This window comes from Sorex fumeus, unplaced genomic scaffold (assembly GCF_029834395.1).
Source record: "Sorex fumeus unplaced genomic scaffold, SorFum_2.1 ptg000008l, whole genome shotgun sequence".
In the NCBI taxonomy this organism is placed as follows: domain Eukaryota; kingdom Metazoa; phylum Chordata; class Mammalia; order Eulipotyphla; family Soricidae; genus Sorex; species Sorex fumeus.
Window position 1 is genome coordinate 89984818 of NW_026606065.1, and position 23843 is coordinate 90008660.

Genomic DNA, 23843 nt, shown 5'->3' on the forward strand with positions numbered 1-23843 from the left:
AAAGCATAAGACTTAAGGAATCCTCTTCCCTTACCTGTTTCAAATAATATCCTTTAACTCCCCCTAAAATGTGAGGTGAAGGATTTGTATTACACTTGGATGGGATATATGATTTATACAAGAATTATCTCCTGACTACCGTTAGATACCAGGCTTTTTACCTGGTATCCATTTTTTTACCTTTTTAAAAAAATTCAGGCTCAAATCAATTACGGGAAAATATTTAGAAAAGCATAAGACTTAAGGAATCCTCTTCCCTTACCTGTTTCAAATAATATCCTTTAACTCCCCCTAAAATGTGAGGTGAAGGATTTGTATTACACTTGGATGGGATATATGATTTATACAAGAATTATCTCCTGACTACCGTTAGATACCAGGCTTAAAAAATCCTGCAGTACAAAATTCATCCACCCAGATGTCCCTTTTGTTCTGGTATATTTTATTTACCTAATAAAATGAAGAGAGCCTTGACGAGCCTTTGGTTAAGCCTTTTTAGCCCAAAGCCTAAGAGTCCATCTCAGGAAGCAGTCAGGAAATGAAAACTCCCAATCCTGCACTCCAGGCTGGTGCCTTAGTGAATGCAGCCACTGGAAGAAAGGAGGAGAAAGAATATCATTCTGTTTCTCAGCCATAAAACCAGTCTTGCCCCCAGCAGTCAAGGACAGTTTCTCTTATTGTCCAGGTAGCAAACAGTATATGATCTGTGAGTGACTTTGAAGATTTGAATGTTTTCGGTGGATTTGAAATTTCTCCAACCATCTCCTCTGATTTCCATGGTGTGGATAAAAATCTGAAGGCTGAGGCTGGAGAGCTAGTAGGGTGCTAGCCTCACTCGTGGCTGGCCTGGGTTCAATCCCTGGCATTCCATATAGTTCCCTACAGCTCCCCAAGCCCCACTGGGAGTGACTCCTGAGTGCAGAGCAAGGAGTAAGCCCTGAGCACCACCAGGTGTGGCCCACAAATAAAAATCTGCAGGCTGACTCTCTCCAGTGGCAAGGTTGTGGCTTGCTTAGGAGTGAGATGGTGGGAGGGTTCTCCTCTCTCACTTTATTCTGAAAACAATGTTTGCTTTCATTGTTTTTATTCTGAAAACAATGATTGCTTCTGTAGGATTGAGTTAATATTCCAAAGAGGTGAAGGGACTACTCATTTCTCAAGGGCAAATAATTATCATAATAATAACAACAACAGCTCATTTCCTACATCAGTATGATTTTCAGAAATTCCATCCACCTCCACTTCTAAGTAATGAACACTATTTAGATTCCTGTACTAGAATAAGAGTCTTAAAGTCGTTGTCTGAAGACTGAGTTTCCATTTGTCTGTTCCCCACAATAAAGACTAAATGAGAATTCAAAAGTCACCAAGGAAACTCATTGACCACCCGAGGCTTTAATTTGATTTTGAGAAGAAGTGTTTGGTGTCCGTTTATACTTATGGGTCAGAACAGGAGTGCAAACAGAAAGCACACTGGGTTCCCGCCCCATTCTGTATTCAGGTTGCCTGAGGGTGAGCTGGGATTCATAACTTTAAAGCATGTACATTTTAGAGCACAGCTGTAAAAGGCCATTTTACATCCCTAAGATGTTAAAGGTTATCCTGTACATTTGTGTGGCCGAAGGGTGGCTTATTTAGTTTTATTGTCTTAGATACTTAAAGCATTATTAGGCATTTGTAAAATATTTAATAATGCGTTTTAAGGAGGAGGTGGTCGGAATGCATTGTGTTAGCGGCACTAACATAATTGAAACTACAAAACAGTTCTGTTCACAGACATAATAGATATTGCAATTTTAACTCAACATCTGCTGTGCAGGTTGCTGGTGGGAACGTTTGTCTAAAATCTGCTCAATGAGACTAGGGAGGCGTGGCAATCAGCGCTTAGGAATAAGGAATTTTACGGAGATCTCCATTTCAGGATGTAGTAAAACTGAATGTGCAAACAGCAGGCATTTTTAATGCTTTACAATGTCAGGCGACGCTGAATCCCTTCCCCACTGCATTTCCCTCCAGAAAAAAGTCAGAGGAATGTTCTTTATCGGTGTACAGTGGGTCAATGGTATTGATCAAATTGGCAAAGCTTCCTTCGAAGAAGCCCCCTGCAGCACAATCCATAGATTGCCCTCAACATACATGGGAATGGAACACAGGGGATTAATATTTCCTTTACGTTTATCATTTGTCATCTACAAACTGTTGAATATACAATGTCAGCAGGAGGTGCGGGTGTGGCCTCACCGTCCAGAAAGCGACAGATAGATTCTGAGTTCATTCCAGCCTATTGGATGATACTGCTAAATGTCTCCTTTGTGCCACATCTGTATTCCCTTTTCTACCAATAAAACATTCTAATGATTCTTTCAGAAGTGTCGGAGGAAGGCTTCCAGATTCCAGCCACAATAACAGAACGATATAAAGTTGGAAGGACAATAGGAGATGGAAATTTTGCTGTTGTCAAGGAATGTGTGGAAAGGTGAGAAGGATACCATTGGCATAAAACTTAAAGGAAACTTTTGGCATTATGTTTTCCAAGATTGTGTCTTTCTTTGCTGTCCCTGTTACATATGGAATAGGTTAATGTCTCAATGCTGTTTGTTAAAAAAAATGTCAAAGAAAGAAAAGTCAGTTGAATAACAGATTTGAAAATATAGATTCCTAAGGACAATCTATAAATTAAGGACTTTGATTTTTCTTTTTAATGTACTCAGCAAAATTTTGCCAGATCTTTCAGGTAAGTCCTTTTATTTATAAAAACGATATTTAATAGTGTCTTTTACACTTGCAGACACTAAAAAAACATAGATTCATGCCATTTTACAGCTGGAAGCATCCTCAAGATAACACATACTATGATGGGTCTATGTTTGGCCAGGGTCCACTGATTTTGTTACCAAATCCAAGGTTCAGTTGCCCGCTACTCAGTGTCTAGCATTACAGGGACAAAAGTTGATGTAAGGAAAACATTCATGCTGGCAACCTGAGAAAATAGTGGACTTGTTATCTCAACACTATCATCTTTTCTGGCAGGGGTTTGGATGTATGCGCTGGTGGAAGAAGTAGGCAAAATCAGCTGAAGAGAGTGGCTGGTGGGGTAGAGGGTGCAGTCAGGTAGCACCCTGCTGACATCAGAGGTGTGATGATGCCGTTGCACGTGTCCACCTGCTCTTGATAGCACTAAGATGTCATCTTTCAGGGTCTCACCTTGTCAGCCATAAACATATTCATTCTTTTACTCTCTTTTCATTGTAGCAGAAAACCCCATTTTTAGCAGATTGCCATGCCCTTTCTCGGTGGAGTATCTGATTTTTTGCCAGTGTTCATCTCCTGTTGAGTTGGTTTGGAGGCCACGTATTGTTCTCTTAGCTCATATATGGATCACAATGGCTTCCAACTCTAACATGGCTGGTCTTCCCACAATAGAAATTCCTCATCCCTCTTTACAGAATTAATTTCTTTTTAATTTGAATATACTCATTTTGCATGAGTTCACATCTTGGGTCCTATTGTGTGAACCTTCCGAATCTAAACACTAGCTTGCTCCAAGAAGCATTGGTATTCCACTCCCCTGGATGAGGGCTTATGGCACATGGCCTCTCTCCCCAGAGGCTTCACAAAACATTCTTCTAATATTTTCCAGAGGTTCAAGAAAATGAAAATGACCTACAAGTGTTGTGAGTGGCATATACTGCTGGCGGGTGTATTCTGCCACATTTGCAAGGATAAATAGCAAGGACAAATATGCCCACCTTGGTTAATAATATGCTGTCGTGGGAAACTCCAACAATGGAAACACTCATCACCTTGCTCACGCCTTCGTTCCATGGTTCTGTGCCAGTATTTCCTTTGGTGGTGACTGCCAGGCACATTTGGTTTTTGTTTTTTTTTTTTTAAATTTTTTTTTATTAGTGAAACACCATGAGGTACAGTTATAGACTTAACAAATTTTTGTGCTTGGGTTTCAGTTATACAATGATCAAGTACCCATCCCTCCACCAGCGCCCATCCTCTACTACCATGGGTCTCAGCATCCCTCCCACCCCTCATCCCCCCATCCCACCCTACCTCTGTGGCAGGGCATTCCCTTTTGTTCTCTCTCTCTCTCCTTTTGGGTCCTGTGGTTTGCAAGAGAGGCATTGAGTGGCATATGTTTAGTCTATAGTCTACTTTCAGCATGCTTCTCCCACCCTGGGAGGATCCTCCCAACACCCTTTATTTGGTGCTCTCTTCTCTATCTGAGCTTCCTTTCCCCCTAGCACATGTGGCTCTGCCAGGCACATTTGGATTCTATTTCTCCCCAAACAATTTCTTTAGGAGTCCAGTACCTGCTAAAGAAAGTGAACTGAGCCACACTCTGTTTTGAAGCTGTTTTGTAGATCACTTTGAACTCACCTTCTTCCCTTGAAAAAAAAAAAAAAAACCTTGAAAGGTCTGAAATGCACTAACCAAAGATCAGGGCATAGTGAAGGGCTGGCCATAAGAGATCCTTCGTCTTGGCAGTCCTCTCTCTTGTATAGAACGCCAGGATCTGAGGGGCTTGTTAGTGACCAGTATTGGTGTCCCACAGGTTCCCTAGGCCCTCCTCCTTATACTACTTGCATTTTTTTGCATTGCTACTTGCATTTTAGCAATGCAGGCATCAAATATTAAGATCTGAGCTGCTGCCGAGTCCTTCTCTCTCACCTCCACTTATAAACCTAAAGACTTGTACTATAGACGTTCCAGCTCTAGCGATGAGAGTCAGAAGCAGGCTCAGCCCCACCCAAGCCAGCTGAATTCTGTTATTGAAAGGGATGCATCGTCTAGAAGAGTTTCAAGCATGTCAAGAGGGCCATGCTTCAAGTGTGGCAGAAACTCTGTCCTTGTACAGTGCAAGCTTATCCTTTTGATTTGAGACTGAATGGAGGAGTCCTGGTGAGGTGCCTCAGATGCCTCCCCTGCGAGTATTCTTTCTATGATCCTTCTTGAGAATATTCCACACACATGACTTGAGGGCCCACATTCCAACTCAAGCAGAATCTCCCAGGAAGTCTCTTTATGAGATACTCTGAGATGTTGTGGCCTCTCTGGCCAGTTATAACTCCCTCCCATCCCACCCCCATAGAAGGGACTCTTATTGGGCCTTACGTGTGCATTTGGTAAGCACAGGGTCCTGATGATTAGCGAGTCTGTCAACCCCTGGTCTAACTGCCACCATCCTCCAGAGCTTCCCCAACTCCATCCACTTGTCTAGAATCCCTGCAAGTTCAGGTCCGAGCTATTGCAATTCTCAGGAAAGACCAGCTGTGACCCCTCTCCAGAGGCCAGTCAACAGAGGAACACCGTTCCATGATATTCAGCAAGCACCACGCACTGTAGTGATAGAGGAAGGCTTGGGGACTGGATTTACCCTTTGCCCCCATCAACTTTTGACAACTTCAAAATTCAGACGACAGAAATAGCAAGTACAATAGTTCTGAACATCCCCATCTATGTCAGCCCATCTCCCAAAGAGGAAAAGAGGGGGCAACCTGGCCTAGAGAACCACTAAGTTCCATAAGATAGCCTTCTCCGAAATAATTTTTTCCTTTTATCTATTTGTTTATTTTTATTGAATAACCATGAGATACATAGTTACACAGAGTTGTGTTTTAGTCACACAATGTTCCAACACCTATCCCTCTACCAGCGTACATTTCCCAACACCAAAGCCCCCAGTTTCCTTCCTGCCACTCCTACCCCCCCACTAGCCTGCCTCTATGATAGGAACTTTTCTCTCTCTCTCTTTCTCTTTCTCTCTCTTTCTTTCTCTCTCTCTCTCTTTCTCTCTCTCTCTCTTTCCTTTTAGGCATTATTATTTGCAATACAGTTATTGAGAGGTTATCAATTTGTACCTTTACCTACTTTCAGGACGCAGTTCTTACCCAGCGTGATCATTTAGAACTATCATTGTCAATCCCGCCCATGAAACACTTATTTTAAGTACATTAAAATTTAGATTTGGCTCAACTTGGCTCAACTTGGAAGCTTCACTGGAGGATTTGGAGTGCTAAGTTTGGGTGGAACTCAATGGGAAGGCAGTGCTAGAGACAGCCCCACAGACGGGGCAGAAGACAGTTGCTGGCCCTTTACCATGGGGAGTTCTATAGTGGCATTGAAGGTTGAGAGTCAAATTCCAAGTGAGTGATTGGTCTGCATTTTCACCAGCGCTCCAGGGATCTGGTATTCTCCGTATTCCAAACTACAGATAGACTCTTTGTGGGCCACTAACTTTTGTAGCTTCCAAAGAACCCCCTGCCTTCACTGCTTGCTGAGTGAGCACAGCAGTCCTCAGACTTTAGGGTATGTGAGAAAGTAAATCCTTTATGGTTTTATTTCTTGCCAAGTGTTTTCATTAACTTACTTAAAGAAGCAGTTAAGTTTTTATACTTACGGTATGCATTTAGTCCTGACACCTGTTTTCAGCCTCATTTTTCAGAGTTAGATACTTTCCTTTAAGCACTTCCAGTAATTAAGGATTTAATTATGACTTTATGGTTCTCCCCTCAAGGAACCAAGATGTAACACTTGCGGCATTAACTTTGGTTGTCCTCCACCCTGCTCACAGTCTAAGATGTGGGTAAACCTGCGTGCTTAGTCCTCTCGTGCAAGTTTCTTTCTAGAAAGTCACTGGTGATACCCAGTCCCAAATCAACGGCCTTTTCCTTTCGACCCCAGGCTTTGGGCAGACTCTGATTTCCCAGGATTCAAGGAGCAATAATCCCACGCACTTCCTGAGGTTCTGTTCCTTATCTGGGAGTGGAGGGTTTGGCCTTCCTGGGACCCACCTGAGCCTATTTGAGTTACTTCGTGGTATTCACCTCAGGGAAGTAGAGGCCATTACAAATCTAACAAGTCTTGCTCTCTTCACCATCACAATCCTGACCACACTGCTTCCATTGTGCGCAGGTGAGGAATAAAGCATCAGCTCATCGTCTCTCAGCTCAGCACAGATTCTAGAGCTCAGCACATCAGCCATCCCGAGGCAAGAGTCATTTTCAACTTTTTTAAACCCAGGGGCCAGCACCAACCTTGGGATGTGTGGTTGAAAACCGCTGCTCTAGACTCTGCTGCCCTCAAAGGAAACCCTTCAAATTAGAGAGAAAATTGCTCTTGTATTCTGCTCTCATGGTTGCTTTATCCAAATTTTTTGTGATTCATGAACAGCAGGGTCTGGACATACTTTAGTTTTAACTTTTCCTCTTGCTCAAGTCCTTTCAAATTTGCGCACCGACTCTTCAGAAGCTTCTTCAGTGGAGACCGCTTAGAGGGCCCGTGATCCTTCTCTGCTATCAGGGCTCCCTGTGTGTGTGAGTCATTTAACTTTACCATTTCACTGCTGGCCTGTCCTCTGGAGGTTCCTAAAGTTAAATGTTTTGTTTGCACTCTGTTAAAACTGAGTGAAAAAGACTGAAAGTGCTTTTCTCTATTCCAAACCCCCAACCTTGCTAACTTTGAACACCCTGAACATTTTACCAAAGCCTGCTCACACCTTTCTCTGTCACTGTCTGCTCTGCTGTGGGCCTCCAGAAGCAACAAAATCCACTAAGAAGGTCATCCTTGAGCCTCTTAGTTTGTTTGATTTTTTCCCCAACAAACTTGAAGAAATGTGTGTTCTTCTGGATACCCTGCATCTCTCAGGAAAGCCCTCCGAGGCAAAGGAGTTTACCTCCTCCTGCGTTAATCTCAAAACCCTCTAGTTGGAAAAGTAGAACTTCAAAGTGTGTGGAGGGAGGCTGAGATAACAGGAGCTATGATGCTCACCTGACTTTCAGTAAACTCCAGTGCCATGTGGTCTCCTGAGCATCACCGGGTATAGCCCTGGAGCCCTGAGAATCACTGAAGTGTCCCAGAAAATTGCCTGCGTGCATACTCAGGTCTTGCATTGAGCTGTCATTTCTGTTAGCTGAGACTCCCAAAAGAGGCCCCCAGACCTCCTGAGCACCATATGAGAAATCCAGCTCCCCACCAAAACTCCAAAAGTATCACTTATCCTGGTTTTATGCACCGTATATAATTATAACAAGTTGGTTGGTTTATTTTGAGTGTTTTCTGCAAACTAACACAACATAGGGGTCCAGAAGTGTGATGGGAGGAGAAATTTTAGAAACTAGTGACATGAATGGTTTCTAAAATTTCCTTGAAACATAGTGTGAATATTTCATCACTTAATTTGTTTACAGGCCAATTCTCTGTTCTAACTTGGAAAAATCCCTTTGATTCTCCATGCTGAGGATTTTAAAACACTATTTTAAAGTCTCTTTCTTCATCACCCACACTTCCATTACATTCATTCAGAATTATAAATCAGCTTAAATCTACAAGTAAAATGCTCTCTTGGTTTCCCACCAGAAATTATAATTCTTGTACAGTAGTGGTTTATTATGGTTTGTAAGGATATATTATGTTCTTCAACAACAGACATGTTATATTTGGCACTAGGTATCTTAGAACTGTTAACACAATTTATGGAGTTATTTAAAGGTGATTCTGAGTCAGCCTCCCTCCCACAGCCATCCTAAAGCAGGGGCAGTATTGGTTGAGCTAAATATGAAACAGAGACCCAAAGAACTGGGTCTGATTTTTTAATTCTGCCATGTGGCTTTGGGAAAGCAAGTCCATCTTAATCATCACTTCCAGTTTTAATTTTATGACACAAGACAATCATAAAAGGCCCAGGAGGTCACAGGAAAATTGATTTTATCCCTTTCTACACATCCTGCCCATATGACCTGTGTGTTATCCAGCACAACACATCACTCTGTGCACCAAAGCACCAAACAGCAGTCTAAAAGTTGGAAACTATTTCTTGGCAGTTTTCAGTATGACTGTGAAAACCATTCCATCAAGAGTCACAAATACACTTGGTGGACAGAGACACTTAGAAGACAGGAAAGAAGAGAGAGACACTCTGCATCCTGGCCATACCACCTCAGAAGGAAGCAAACACAGGCAATCTAGAAGGAGGGTGGTATCAGTAAGGCTTTGCAACAGTTATGGCAACAGTAATAGCTCAGATATTTCTATGCTAGCATATTTGTTGTCTTAAAATTGGTCATATATTTTATTTAATAAAAGGGACAGAGATATTCACTGCAATACAAGATCCATGGCGTAAGAAATCTGACAAAATTATTTAATGAATATGAAAATAAGTTCGTTAAAAGAAAAACTTTCTCTTTATAGGTCGACAGCTAGAGAATATGCTTTGAAAATTATCAAGAAAAGCAAATGTCGAGGCAAAGTATGTATAAGATTTATTCTTAGGGGAACATGGGGAAGGGTGAAAAGCATATAGATCAATATGCAAATAACCTAAGTTCAGCTAAATTGTTGAATTTAGGTGAAATAGAATCTCCTTCCTGGCAATCATATTCATGTGCCATACAGGAACAGCGATATGAGCTCCAGAGGAGCTGACTCGAGGAGTCACTATCACTGTCACTGTCCTCCCGCTGTTCATCAATTGGCTCAAGCAGGCCCAGTAACATTGTGAGACTTGTTACTGTGTTAGGCATATCGAATACGTCACAGGGAGCTTGCCAGGCTTTGCTGTGCAGGCGGGAAACTCTCGGTAGCTTTCCCAGGCTCTCCGAGAGGAGCGGAGGAATCGAACTCGGGTAGACCAGGTCAACTGCGTCCAAGGCAAATGCCTTACCTGTTGTGCTATCACTCCAGCCCTGTATATGCTAATTGAAATATTTACAAATATTGCTGGAGTAGAAATAGGTTGGAATGATTAAGTATTAGTTCTGTTTTTCATCTTTCTTATTTCATTACCTCCCCACCACCCCCACTTTCTCCCTTACTTTTGTGATCTAAAGTTTCATTCCATCCTTCTATATGAAATTGTAGTTCTCACCTTTGGTTCTGAATTTACAAATATTATCTAAATACCTTCAGCATATTTTGACAATCCTTGGCCATATAAATGACAGAATAGAAGATATGCTCAATGTATTTTATATTGATCATCAACAACTTTTATACTCATTTTTGCCTTAACTGCTCCTTTGATTTGAAACCTATTTAAAATAAGATAACATTTCTCTTGAACAGGAGCACATGATCCAGAATGAGGTGTCTATCTTAAGAAGAGTGAAACATCCTAATATTGTTCTTCTGATTGAAGAGATGGATGTGCCCACTGAGCTGTATCTTGTCATGGAATTAGTAAAGGTACGTACGCTGGGTAAAGACAAACTCTATATAAGCAGCTACACTCTTCTTTATAATAGTGCTCCATCTTTATTTCTTCCCTTTATATTCCAACTCTCTTTACAATGCACTGGCATAATGTAACAGAATTAACACTACAGTTCTATGGCTAGTGTTCATATCCCAGCCTTGACTTGAATAGCCTGACCTCCGTGACTCAGTCTCCTCACCCAGGAAAGGTGAATAATAGTAGTACTTACCCAGGGGTGGTAGAGTGTGGACATCAGGGATGGCTTCCACCAGTTTGTGGGACACAGGACATACTAGATTTCAATGCAATCACTATTATGTCTATACTAGAAATTGTTCTTTTCCATGAACTTCATCTAAGGGTACTGTTTTTGCTTACAAAAACAGGTTATAAACTTTTATTTATCAACATACTAGAAAAAGAATTTGTTCCTAATAATAATGTGAGGGCCTAAAGCAACAGTAGTGTAGTCAGGGCATTTGTCTTGCATGCAGCCAACCTGGGTTCAGTCCCTGGCACTCCATATGGTCCCCCTCAGTCCCCACCAGGAGTGATCCCTAAGCAGAGACAGGAGTAAGCCCAGAGTATCACTGAGGGTAGCCCCAAAACAAACAGAATAATAATGCGAATAGTTTACCATCTCTTAATGTATGTTTCTTTCTCATTCTGTCATGTGAAATTGTGCTTAGTTCCATTCAGTTATCGAATATAGGGATAGGTAAGTGTTGATAATGATTGAATCTAGGTTAAAAGGGAAGATATATACTTTCATGCTTGAAATTTTAAGAAGTTAAATTTTTAATGGAATGTTTGGTATTCATAGAATTATACTTTTCTAAAGCATAGTGACTACTGTCTTAGTTATAGTGTGCTATAAATTTGCTGTACCACTTCTGCATTAACTCCGTATACTATGAATGAAAGCCAGGGACTTAGGGAATCATATTTGGAATTGGAGCTAGTGGCTGTGGAACATAGGCTTTATTTATTAAATAAATAAGACAAATATGTCACTGTAGAAAAATGTTTATTCTGGGCCTTTCAAGTTTTCATTGTTCAGAGTTGTTTAAAGTTGTATGGGCACTTTTTCAAAAAAATTTTATTAGCGAGACATCATGAGGTACAGTTGTAGACTTACAAATTTTTGTGCTTGGGTTTCAATTATACAATGATCAAATACCATCCCTCCACCAGTGCCCATTTCCCACCACCAGGGATCCCAGTATTCCTCCCACCCCCCATCTCCCCCATCCCACCACCATGGATCCCAGTATCCCTCCCACCCCCTATTCCCCCCCACCCCACCCTGCCTCTGTGGCAGGGCATTCTGTATGGGCACTTTTTAAAAACTAAGTTATTTATACTTTTATACATTCAGTCTTTTTTCCGCTAGATTAGTATTTGCTTCATCCAGAAAGGTCCTCACCTTTTTTGTAATAACACCAGATGACTGTCACCTTTTGAGACTGAAGAAGATAAAAATGTTCAGTGGTTACAGTTGAATATTTTTTAATATTCTTTCTGAAACAGAAGCATTTGTATTTTTTCTCATTTGGTAGATTAGTTTTTAAGGTCTGGGTTATTTTTAATTTGTATGGAAACATTTTTAGCATTCCCATATCTGAAGAATATTCTCCCAAATCATACCATGCTACTGTATTAAAAAATTCTATTTTCAAATGACAGGAGAACATTTATTTAGATGACAGAGCCTGGCAAGCTCCCCGTGGCATATTCGATATGCCAAAAATAGTAACAACAAGTCTCAAAATGGAGATGTTACTGGTGCCCGCTCCAGCAAATCGATGAACAGTGAGAGGACAGTGACAGTGACAGTGACAGTTTCCTATTGGCACTTGGTTTATCAAATAAACTTTAAGAATTACCAGCACTGTAAATAATAGTTTCGGTGAAATCAAGGATAGTGATAGTCATTTATAATGACACATATATGCATACGTGCTGTATCTATAGCAAAGAGTGGGGGATGGGGAGCAGGACTGGGAATTAAATGCAGGATCAGCCGTGTGCAAGGAAAGCACCTTACCCCCTCTTCTATCACTCCTGCCCATAAAGATTGAACTTTCCAGGGCGAGGGAAGTACCTCAGGGGTTAGAGGCACATGCCTTCATGCACCGGGATTCTAGTTAAATTCCTGCCACTAAATAGCCTCCCAAGCACTGCTGAGTGTGACGTTGCTGGACCCTCAAACTGCTTCTTATCACTGGGCCGAGCGTTGAACTGCCTTGACCTGCTTGGCCAAGGAGTGGCCCCAGACCCACAGAATACTGCTTGGGATACTCCCCCAACCTATACCTCCAGAAGAGAAATAAAGATTTTGATTGTATCCCATTATTCACTGATTTTTGAGTTTTTTAAACTAAATTAGACTTGAATTTGAGAAAATTGAAGATTCAAGAGTTCAGTTTGCGGGGCTGGAGTACAGTGAGTAGGGTGTTTGCCTTGCACGTGGCCGGCCCGGCTTCGATTCCCAGCATCCCATAAGGTCCCCCGAGCACTGCCAGGAGTAATTCCTGAGTGCATGAGCCAGGAGTAACCTCTATGCATCGCTGGGTGCGACCCAAAAAGCAAAAAAGAAAAAAATAAGAGTTCAGTTTGCCTAATTGTCCATTATATGCTTCAAATGATTAGTGACCAGAATCCAAGTGACTAGTGAGGACTCTTTGTCACTTTATGGATAGACCTTGCTCATTCTCTGTATGTGACCAAAGCTTTCAAACATGGCAGAGAGCACTGGGACCCCTCAAGCATGCCACTAAGATATGCCCTCAGATTTAGACTTAAAAACCTAGCTTTCAGTCCAGGTCTGACAGTAAAGGCTGTCTTAGCCTTGAAATTGAACCTGGGTTCTCAAGCCCTAAGTGTGCAGAGTTCCTGAGGCTGGTGGATAAACAAAGCCACCAATCTGGACTAGGTGGGAATAATCGAGTGAAATTCCATAATTATTTAGTACAGAACTCTCTGCTCCTGTCTGAAGCAGCATATCAGTCTCATTGTTTGCGTGTTTGGACAAAGGCAGCCCTTGGAGTGGATGGTCTTGGGTTCAGATACAATGAGAGCAACAGTCAGAAAACCAGAGGACACTCCTGGAAGCCCAGAGTAAAGGTAAAAGGTAAAGGCCCTCCCGTTGATCGTCGATTTGCTCGAGCGGGCCCAGTAACGTCTCCATTGGAGACTTTGTTGTTACTGTGTCTGGCATATCGAATACTCTCGGTAGCTTGCCGGGCTCTCCGAGAGGGGCGGAGGAATCTTAACTTTGGCCTATTCTGGTGCCCAAGTTGCTGAGCTTATGGGGACAGTGGCCTGCCAGCGCTCAGTCTACCAGTGCTCCCTTCTCCTTTTATAGTTTCAAAGGAAAACTAAGCTCCTTGGGTAGTAGATGAACCAACACAAGTGGCGATTGTGCTTGACTGGTCGGTGCATTGTGCGAGAAGAATGATGCAAGTAGCAAGCTGGGTTAGTAAATCAGACTCAAATTCTCTGAAAGGGATTCAAATAAACGGAACTAAAATTGGAGCCTGAACTCATTCTGTTTTGCTAAATAACAGAGCCTTAGCCAGGAACAAGGCAAACAAAAGTTCAGATGAATAATAGTCCTAGAAAACTTTCTCTGAAATAGCTCCGCCCCTCCACCTTCCCTTTTCTCTCATCTCTGAAATGACAGTTTCTGGTCCCTTTCTCTCTTCCTGACAAAGAAGCACATTGTGCAAAAAAGAAAACATTACGCACGTTTTAAGAAAGCTAAATCTAGACCGAGAAGGCAATTATGCCTGCGTGTGTGTGTGTGTGTGTGTGTGTGTGTGTGTGTGTGTGTGTTAATTTTACAAGGCAGCAGCACTTTCTTTTAAGGGAGCAGTTTGTGGGGTCACCTGTTTCTCATTTAGAAACATCAGAGCTTTTGAATCTCTGCTGGCAGTTGGTAGGAGGTTTATGCTGCCAGGAGACCCAAGCGTCACAAGCCGCTACCCTGAGCCCTGTTTCCACCACCCAGCTCCATGTCTGCACCCTAGTGAGGCCTGAACGAGTAGCTGCGTGTCTGATAACAGATGCTTTGCCTTATCCAACACTATACCTTTCTTTGGGCTCCCAAAGAAGCATCAGTAGCAGTCACAGAAGGGAGGGAAGTCCCCATAAAGTCTCCTGGTCTTTGAGAGGGGGAGATCAGGGGACACCCTGGTTCACCACAGATGCCGCCTCCATTCTTCATTTCCTTTCTAGTTTGTCACTCTGTCTCCAGGCGGCCTGGCTGGCCCATCTGCTAATGGCTTCCTCTGCCGGCTGTTCTCTTCTCAGGGAGGAGACCTCTTTGATGCCATTACTTCCACTAACAAATACACCGAGCGAGATGCCAGTGGGATGCTCTACAACCTGGCCAGCGCCATCAAATACCTGCACAGCTTGAACATTGTCCACCGAGACATCAAACCAGAGAACCTGCTGGTAAGCGGAATTCCAACGTCAGGGCATCTAGTGTTCCAAGCACTCAGGAGTGAAGGAGCACAGTTCTCACTCTTTCTTTTTTTTCTTGCATGTTTTCTTTCCTTTCTTAAAAAACAAAACAAAGACTGGCTTTCAGCTGGTCTTCAGTTAGCTAGCTGGAATCTGGCCTGCTCACATGTTGGCTAAGGGTTAACGTTTAAGCAGAACACTGGACTTGTTAGCACCTCAAAACTGCATTGGGGGTCTATTAAGCTTATATGTATGAATTCATTCATTTCATTCATCATCCTGTTATTCGTCGATTGCCTCGAGCAGGCCCCAGTAATGTCTCTTTCATCCTAGCCCTGAGATTATATTCAAGGCTCTTTAGGAGAATGAGACCCATCATTGTTACTGGTATTTGGCATATTGGGTACGCCACGGGGAGTTTGCCAGACTCTGCCCTGTGGGCAGGCTACATTCGATAGCCTGCAAGTTTGTCCAAAGTAGGAATGAGATAATAAGATGTCATAAAAAGATGTCCTGATAAGATGATGCGCGGCCACATTTGCGGCCGCGTGGTTCTGGGAGCTGGATTTTATAGTCTCTGAGTCTTGGCCGCTGATGGGATTACACGGCGCCAGGGGGCCAGGTGGTGGGTGTGACCCCCGCCTACTGGAATTTGGAGGATCTGGGTGGAGGATGCTCGACTCCAATCCCAGTAGGCTTGGAGATCTCGGCCCCAGAACCCGCGTGGCTTTGTCCCTCTGCCAGTACCTTCATGTGTGCGGAGAGTGGTCTCGGCATGGTGGTGGCTGGTCCTGGAGGTCTTCCGCTGCCAGAGCCCTGGCACGGGGCGGGGAGGAAAGCTCAACCTGCTCCCCTCCAAGGGACCCCAGCGAGGAACAGCCAGGCGCAGGGGCAGGAGACTGCACTGGTCTCGTCCGGGAGCTGGATTTTATAGTCTCTGTATATATGTATGAATATCTGTGATATATGCATGTATATTTATGATATGAATATATCACATATATGGATAGATGTGTATATATACATGCACATATATGTATGTGTGTACATGTATGTATATGTGCATACATATATGTATATACATACACGATATATGTGATATGAAAATATTATATATTCATACATTTATGCTTCTATATGCTTCTATTATTTATCTAAAGCAGTTTGACAGAAGTTTTTACTTGAGTCGAAGGTGGGGGAGCAACCCCTTTAAACTTTCACTTAATTTTTCAAATTTATATCTCTATAACAAGACCTAAAATTTGAAATACTTAAGCAAAACAAGTCTTAAGGATACAAGATTATACATTAAAGTATTCCTGATGGGGGTGCTGGAGTGATAGTACAATGGGTAGGGCATTTGCCTTGCACGCAGACAGCCCAGGTTCGATTCCCAGCATCCCATCTGGTCCCCTGAGCACCACCAGGAGTCATTCCTGAATGCAAAGCCAGGAGTAACCCCTGTGCATCATCAGGTGTGACCCAAAAAGCAAAAAAAAAGTATTCCTGATGGGGACTGGAGAGATAGTACAACAGTACAACGGGCAGGGCATTTGCTTTGCACGTGGTCAACCCAGGATGGTTTGATCCTTGGCATCTTATCTAGTCCCCCGCGCACTACCAGGAGTGGTTCCTGAGTACCGAGCCAGTAGTAATCCCCGAGAATCACTAGGTGTGGTCTCGCACTGCCCCACCACCACCCCAAAATAAAAATAAAAGAACTCCTGACAGGCACCAGTAGGGCCATTTTGCACGTGTGTGCACCTTCCTCTCTTGCACCAAGAACGGGGTGGCTCCCAGAATGATTTTTTTTAAGTCATAATGATTGATTTTTAAAATCAGTAAGTTTTATTCCCTTTCTGACAGTTTAGTTTGCCCTACATGAGCGTAATGTCTCCTAGGAAACACTGCAAGTCTCCACACAAGCTTGTGAGAATTCTCTCCTGGGCCACATCTAGTTGGTAAAGGGACCGTCACTGTCACTGTCACTGTTCTCCCATTGTTCATCAATTTGCTCGAGCGGGCCCAGTAACGTCTCTATTTTGAGACTCGTTGTTACTGTGTTTGGCATATCGAATACATCACGGGTAGCTTACCAGGCTCTGCCGTGCGGGCGAGATACTCTTGGTAGCTTGCCGGGCTCTCCGGGAGGGGCAGAAGAATAGAACCCGGCTCGGCTGGGCTGGCTGTGCGCAAGGCAAACGCCCTACCGCTTGCTATCGCTCCAGCTCAGGTAAAGGGACCGAACTGCCAGGGGTAATTTGTTACCATGTGCGTTACCATGTGCGTAACAGCCAGTTACGCATAACAGTTATCGTGTGCATAACTGCCATGATGGTAAAGGGACCGTACTGGAGAGAATTGAGGACAAAGGTACAGGATCTGCGAGAGCTGTCCCTGGTGAATACGGATATTTTAGACACTTTTTCTATTCAGGCTAGAATTTAAGTAAAATGCATTTTTCTAGCTTTGCTCCCTCTTGTCTCACTCCTCACCCCCCACGATGTTAGTTCTTGGGTTTTCATTATCCATCTCTGAGATACATGTACTATGTGTGACTTACAGTTTCCCCATCTCTTCAGTGGTCTGGGAATTGTTTCTCTTCTAAAGCACTGCTTTTCCAAGGATGGCCTAAGACTCCCTGCATCAAAATTACTCCTAATGTCTGTGAAAAATGCAGTTTTCTGTGCCTCCCTGGATGCCTTCCACATCAGAAGCTGGTGACTGGTGATAGGTTACACAGCTATGTTGCAACCAACTCTCTGCATGACCTAAATGAACATTCAGATTAAAAAACACAGCTCCCACTCTAGAGATCAAAAGTGATAAAATGTGCTGATACGGGAATCGCCTCGGTGCTAAGGACTTTAAACTCTTTTCACCCAATCCCTCCAACAATCTTGGGGGTAAACTGTATCACAGTTTAAACTGGGTATCGGGAAGTAAAAAGACCTTCCCAAAGTGGAAGAGCCCAAATCTCAACCTGGTTTTGACCTATATTTAAAAAATCCCAAGCATTTAACCATTGAATTTCATAAACCTATGAATTAGGGAGAGGATTTTATTGTATGCTTGCTATATGGCCAGAATAAGAGAAAGTAAAGTTGTAAAGTTGACGTTCGAACAGGAAAAGGGGCATGCAAAAAATCAGTCCACGTGCAAGTAGTTCATTGCAATTATCTTAGTCATTTTATAGCCACTGGCTAATGAAGGCTGTTAAGGTCAAACGGAGTTCTGAGTTAATTGCTCCTCAAATTCCACCTCTGCAATAGCCTAAACATTCTGTCTTGAAGAGTTGCCTCATTCACTGCAGTAATTTGCTCTCATCTGAATTCATTATTCCTAGATTCTGAAATTATGTAGGATTGTCTCTTGGGAGCAAACCTAAAACTGGGTCTTTGTTTAAAAACTTCTCTAAGCTCTAAAACTTCAGTGATTGAAAATTAAGTTCATTTACTTTCCCCCCTTTTGGAGTTTGGTTTATGTGGCCATTGTTCTCTGGTGTCTCGCTAGAGTCTGATCTATTTCTGGAAATGCCACAAATGATTACAGCAGTGTGCTTCTTCTGAAATTGCAATTTTGCAGGATACTTTTTAAATAGTGTGCTCATTTGAACATATTTCAGATTACCCAGAAAAAAGTTCTCTCCTTTTCCCCTTTCTATATAATGTAAGAATGTCTCACACACAAAACACACACACACACACACATTGCTTATCATAATATAAGTATTAAATATATGTGTGAAAATATTGTAGCACTGTCACTGTCCTCCATTGTCCATTGGTTTGCTTGAGCAGACCCAGTAACGTCTCCATCATGAGACTTGTTGTTACTGTCTTTGGTATATCAAATACGTCACGGGGAGCTTGCCAGGCTTTGCCATGCAGGCGAGATAGTCTTGGTAGCTTGCCGGGCTCTCTGCGAGGGGCGGAGGAATCGAACCTGGGTTGGCCAGGTCGGCCACATGCAAGGCAAACCACTATGCTAACTATATATATGTACACACACACACACACACACACACACATACACACACACACACACACATATATATATGTATATATATATATGGAGAGAGAGAGAGAAAGAGAAAGAGAGAGATCACTGTCACTGTCCTCCCATTGTCCATCGATTTGCTTGAGCGGGCCCAGTAGCATCTCCATCATGAGACTTTGTTGTTACTGTGTTTGGCATATCATATCAATACGTCACGGTGCAGGCAAGATACCCTCAGTAGCTTGCCGGGCTCTCTGAGAGGGGCAGAGGAATCGAACCTGGCTCAGCCAGGCCGGCTGCGCAGAAGGCAAACACACTACCGCTGTGCTATCGCTCCAGCCCTGATAAATTTCTAAACTCATTTTTGTTAGTTAAGTGTTTAATATTAGTTGTAGCTAGAAAATATAGTTTATAAAAGTCTAATTCATCAATAGCTTTCATTTCATTTACTGTTATTACATATATAATGGGCTGGAGTGATAGCATAGTGGGTAGGGCATTTGCCTTGCACATGGCCAATCTGGGTTCGATTCCTCTGCTCCTCTTGGAGAGCCCGGTAAACTACGGAGAGCATTCCGTCCACACAGCAAAGCCTGGCAAGCTAACCGTGATGCATTCCATATGCCAAAAACAGTAACAACAAGTCTTACACTGGAGACGTTACTGGTGCTAGCTCGAGAAACTCAATTAACAGGAGAATAGTGGACAGTGCAGTGCTACATATATAATATTTTTTGTATTATGTGAAACACCATGAGGTACAGTTGTAGACTTACAAACTTTCGGGCTTGGGTTTCAGTTATACAATGATCGAGTACCCATCCCTCCACCAGTGCCCATTCTCCACTACCAAAGATCCCAGTATATATTTTTAAGGTTTTTTATTTTTATTCTTATTGCAAATTTTGTGTTTGTTTTGTTTGGTTGGCCATAGCTAGCTATCCTCAGGGCTTACTCCTGCCTCTGAGCTCAGGGATCTGGGGATCATGTTGGGGTCTGCCACATGCTAGGCAAATGCCCTATCCACTGTTCCTCCAGCCCTGTTACTGAAATTTTTAAATATAGTTTCACCCGAAGGATCCATATTGATCATATCAAGTTTAAGTATTTGATCAAATCAACGCATTTTAATGATAGAAGGATATTCTCTGCCACACTTTAGTGAAACTTTGGAACTGATCCTGTATTAACACCTCTCATGATTTTATTATTAAATCATGTGTATTGGTTTTAGTTTTTTCTCACACTGTGATTTTATGGGGTTCACATTGATTTATCAGGCTTAATGGTTAATGATCGTGTGGGTGTGTGACAGGTGGAGGAGAGACTAGGTACCCTGAAAGATCCAGGGAATGTGTGATGCTTTCTCCGACCCTAGAGGATAGATCCAACATAACCCCTTGTCGTCATTCCACAACTAACCACTCAGCTTGACCTCTGTCTAAACGTCGCTGAGTGAGCAAAGTACAGGGCATGGAGCCATGGGACATGTCCAGGTAAGAAGTGGGATTGGAGATGAAAGTGGTGGTTGTGTGATAGTCAATGATTATTTAAAACAGGAAAAAGAAAAACGGAGATCCACTGCCTTCAGTGTACATCACTCACCACTAGATGGCGCGCTGCCTCCGTAGCATCAGGCCACGGCGCATGTTACTCAGAAGCAGCCTGTTTCCCTGCAGTGAGCGAGCCACCACGATAGAATAATAAAAATTCGATATATAAGCAGCCATCCCCTCTTTAAGAAAATTAAAATCCCTATGGGCCAAAAGTTTGGCTTTTTATTAGATTCCAGAAATAAAATGCCCTAATTTTCCTGAAATCTCTGTTTATGGCTAAAAAAAATTATTTTCCTTTGAAACTCTCCAGTAATCTCGAGGAAGTGGCAGCGTCTTAGGGAAGTCATTGTTGTTTGTGCTGCTTATTCAAACCACGGACTCATTTTCATGAGTTTCCATTTCATTTTGCTAAACGGATCATCCTTTGTCCATGCCAGCCTGTTCTTCTTAAGTGACCGTGAGAGATGATATCAGCTCCGGCTCACCCAGTTTACCAAACAACAGATTTTCTTCTCCTTTTAATTCCATGAATTCTGAATTCCCCCCAAATAATTCCCTTTTCTGGTAGAACAGCTAATTAGGCTGCTTGTCAAAGCATAAGCAATAGATAGGGTGTGTCTAGAGATCCCACACAAGGATGTTTCAATCAGCCTACTGTGCTATGAACGTGAGTGTCCAGAGTGTTGGGGAATGAATTTGGAATGGCCCAAAGGAGGGTGTGGGGGGAGGAGTGGCACAGGGCTGTCATTGCTCTGCTGTAACATGATTAAAATGAAGATATGGTTTACCAGATGGCCAGACTATAATCCCAATACACCTATGTCTCTATAAAGGTTTAAAACTAACTACTTTCATTTATTTTGGACCTTTTTAAAAAAATTTTATTGAATCACAGTGAGGTATTTGCAGGCTTTCATGTTTGGGTTACAATCACACCATGATTAAACACCCATCCCTCCACCAGTGCTCATTCCCCACCACCAATCTCCCCAGTCTACCCCGTTTCCCCACCCTCCCCCTGACTCCATGGCAGACAATTTTCCCCATACTCTCTCTCTGCTTTTGGACATTGTTTTGCTATGTAACTACTGAGAGGTCATCATGTTTGATCCTTTATCTACATTCTGCATACATCTCCCATCTCGACTGATTCCTCCAGCTATCATTTTCTTAGTGATCCCTTCTCTATTCCAGCTGCCTTCTCCCCTTTGCTCATGAGACAGGCTTCCAGACTAATTTCATTGTTAAAAGAGTAAAATATAAGTCCCTCAGGACTAAGTGACTTTTGTATAATGGCTTTGATAATCATGGAATTAAAATCATAACGGGAAAACTTGGTCCAACCAGGCTAATTTGACCAAATTGGACCAGTGTGACATGGTCGCTAGAAATACTCTTCCTCTGTGAAGTCCCTTTCCTCATCGCTGCTAATAAGATTCTTGAGCCTTGCTAGGATCATACCACCCTCCAGTGTGGGACCTGGTTCTACTTTGTCTGGGGTCTGCAGGAGAAGAGAGAGCGGAGCACAGCGGCTCTCATCCAACCCAGAAACATACCTTAATCAAACGTGTATAAGCAATAGATAGAAAAAGCCGCTCACAGGAAAACTTTTAGGGCCGTATGTGAAAGTATTGAATTCAGAATATAAAAAAGAGTAGGTAAGAGATAAGATATTGACATAAAAGGAAACCAACAAATGTGCCTGCTAGATCATTACATGCCTTTTAAAAAAAAATTATCAGTGAATCACCATGAGGTACAGTTAAAGACTTACAGACTTTCGTGCTTGTGTTTCAGTCATACAATGATCAGGTACCCATCCTCCACCAGTGCCCATTCTCCACCACCAATGATCCCAGTAGCCCTCCCCCCACCCTCACCCCATGGCCCCACCCCACCTCTGTGGCAGGGCATTCCCTTTTGTTCTTTCTCTTCTTCTGGGTGTTGTGGTTTGCAATAGAGATATTGAGTGGCCATCGTGATTGGTCTATAGTTTACCTTCGGCACGCATCTAAACACCCTTTACTTGGTGCTCCCTTCTATATCTGAGCTGCCTTTTCCCCCAGTATGTGAGGCCGGCTTCCAAGCTTTGGAGCAAACCTCCTGGTACTTATCTCTGCTATTCTTGCGTGTTAGTCTCTCATTCTGTTACTTTATAGTCCACAGATGAGTGCAGTCTTTCTATGTCTGTCCCTCTCTTTCTGACTCATTTCATGTAACATGATACTTTCCATGTTGATCCACTTGATGAAATCGTGAAATTACATGCCTTTTAGAGGTAGCTTGTAGTCATTGAAAATGGCCAAGTTACAAGGTGATCATTTTTAAATAGGTATTTGAAAAAGTCAGTCTGCTCTTTCAATTTAGACAAAATTTGAAGGAAAGTAGGAGAAAGGAACCGTTTCTTAAACCTTTATTTTTGTTTTTTTTTTAAAGTATAAACATTGAATAGGCAAAATTTGGCGTGCACATGCCAAATGAAAAGGATCTCTGTCCAAAACATTATTTAGTGTAATAATGTGCCTCTTTCTAGACTCAGAGTTCTTCAGCGCCTTCCTCCATCAGTGAGAAGACAGGAATTGGAAAGAGTATCTTTCGTTGGTCTGTGTCTGCTCCACTCTTCATTTTTTCTTTTATTAAGGACTTATTAACATTTCTTTGATTTTAAAAATGTCATAGTCATATTACTGTAGCAAATAACACAATAAGATATTAATAGAAATGTAATACATAGCCACAGCAAAACTTAGAGATTCAATCATGTATGGTGACACAAGAGTAATGATCAAGATTTTATGATAGTTAACCTGGTGTTTTACATCAACTAAACCCTTAAATAAAATGTATGCCCTGTCACCAAGATCTTCTACTTCTAGGAATTTATCCTGAATAACAAGCACAAAGATGAATGCATGTACAACAGCATTTACCTCTTTAGAAGCAATTTTGATCAGAGCACTGCTTAGATATATCATGGATGTGGAGACAGAACATGGTAGTTGAAATTATGGACTGGGACATACCCAAGCCCAAGTTCTGCTCTGTTACTTAATAGCTGTGTAACGCTGGGAAGTTTACACGTTTGAGCATCAATTTTCCCATCAGCAAAATTTTGGTGAGAGCGTTTACAAGTTGTGAAAAGCACATGTGACAATGAGCTTGAAGAACTCAACATGGTGCCTGAGATATCCCAGGTACTGAGTAAATGGTAGTGGTAGAAGTTGTTAGGGTCATTATTATGCTATATCCATCCAAAAGAATATCCAGCAATCACTGAGCATCATGATGTAGTTGCATGCTTATTCACTTTGGAAGACATGGAGGATATATTTTCCAGTAGAAAAAGAAAAGCAGGAAAGAAAAATAAAATTCTGGAAATCCCTGCCTCCAAGTGCTAACAGTTCCTCTGTGTCAAGATTACAGGTTTCAAATTTATGGGTGTCAAAAATATGTGTGAATTTAATCACTTTCCTTCTGTAATTATCTGTCTGTCCTCATTTTTTCCTACCGTGATATATTGGATATTACTTGTTTGACAAAAGATGTAATATAATTTTTAAAAATTGCAGTGACATGGAGCTCCCACATTTTTAGCAAACTCCTAGAATGAA

General features: G+C 42.3%; 1 protein-coding gene across 6 annotated transcripts in view; it reads left to right on the forward strand.

Moving 5' to 3' along the window:
• DCLK1 (doublecortin like kinase 1) overlaps positions 1-23843 on the forward strand; it is a 405267-nt gene that overhangs the window by 337189 nt on the left and 44235 nt on the right. For all 6 annotated transcript variants that reach the window (XM_056109146.1, XM_056109133.1, XM_056109140.1 and 3 more), the window contains 4 exons: positions 2368-2476; positions 9205-9262; positions 10078-10197; positions 14522-14668. In XM_056109146.1, the coding sequence (XP_055965121.1) occupies positions 2368-2476; positions 9205-9262; positions 10078-10197; positions 14522-14668 (434 nt within the window). The remainder of the gene's footprint in view (positions 1-2367; positions 2477-9204; positions 9263-10077; positions 10198-14521; positions 14669-23843) is intronic.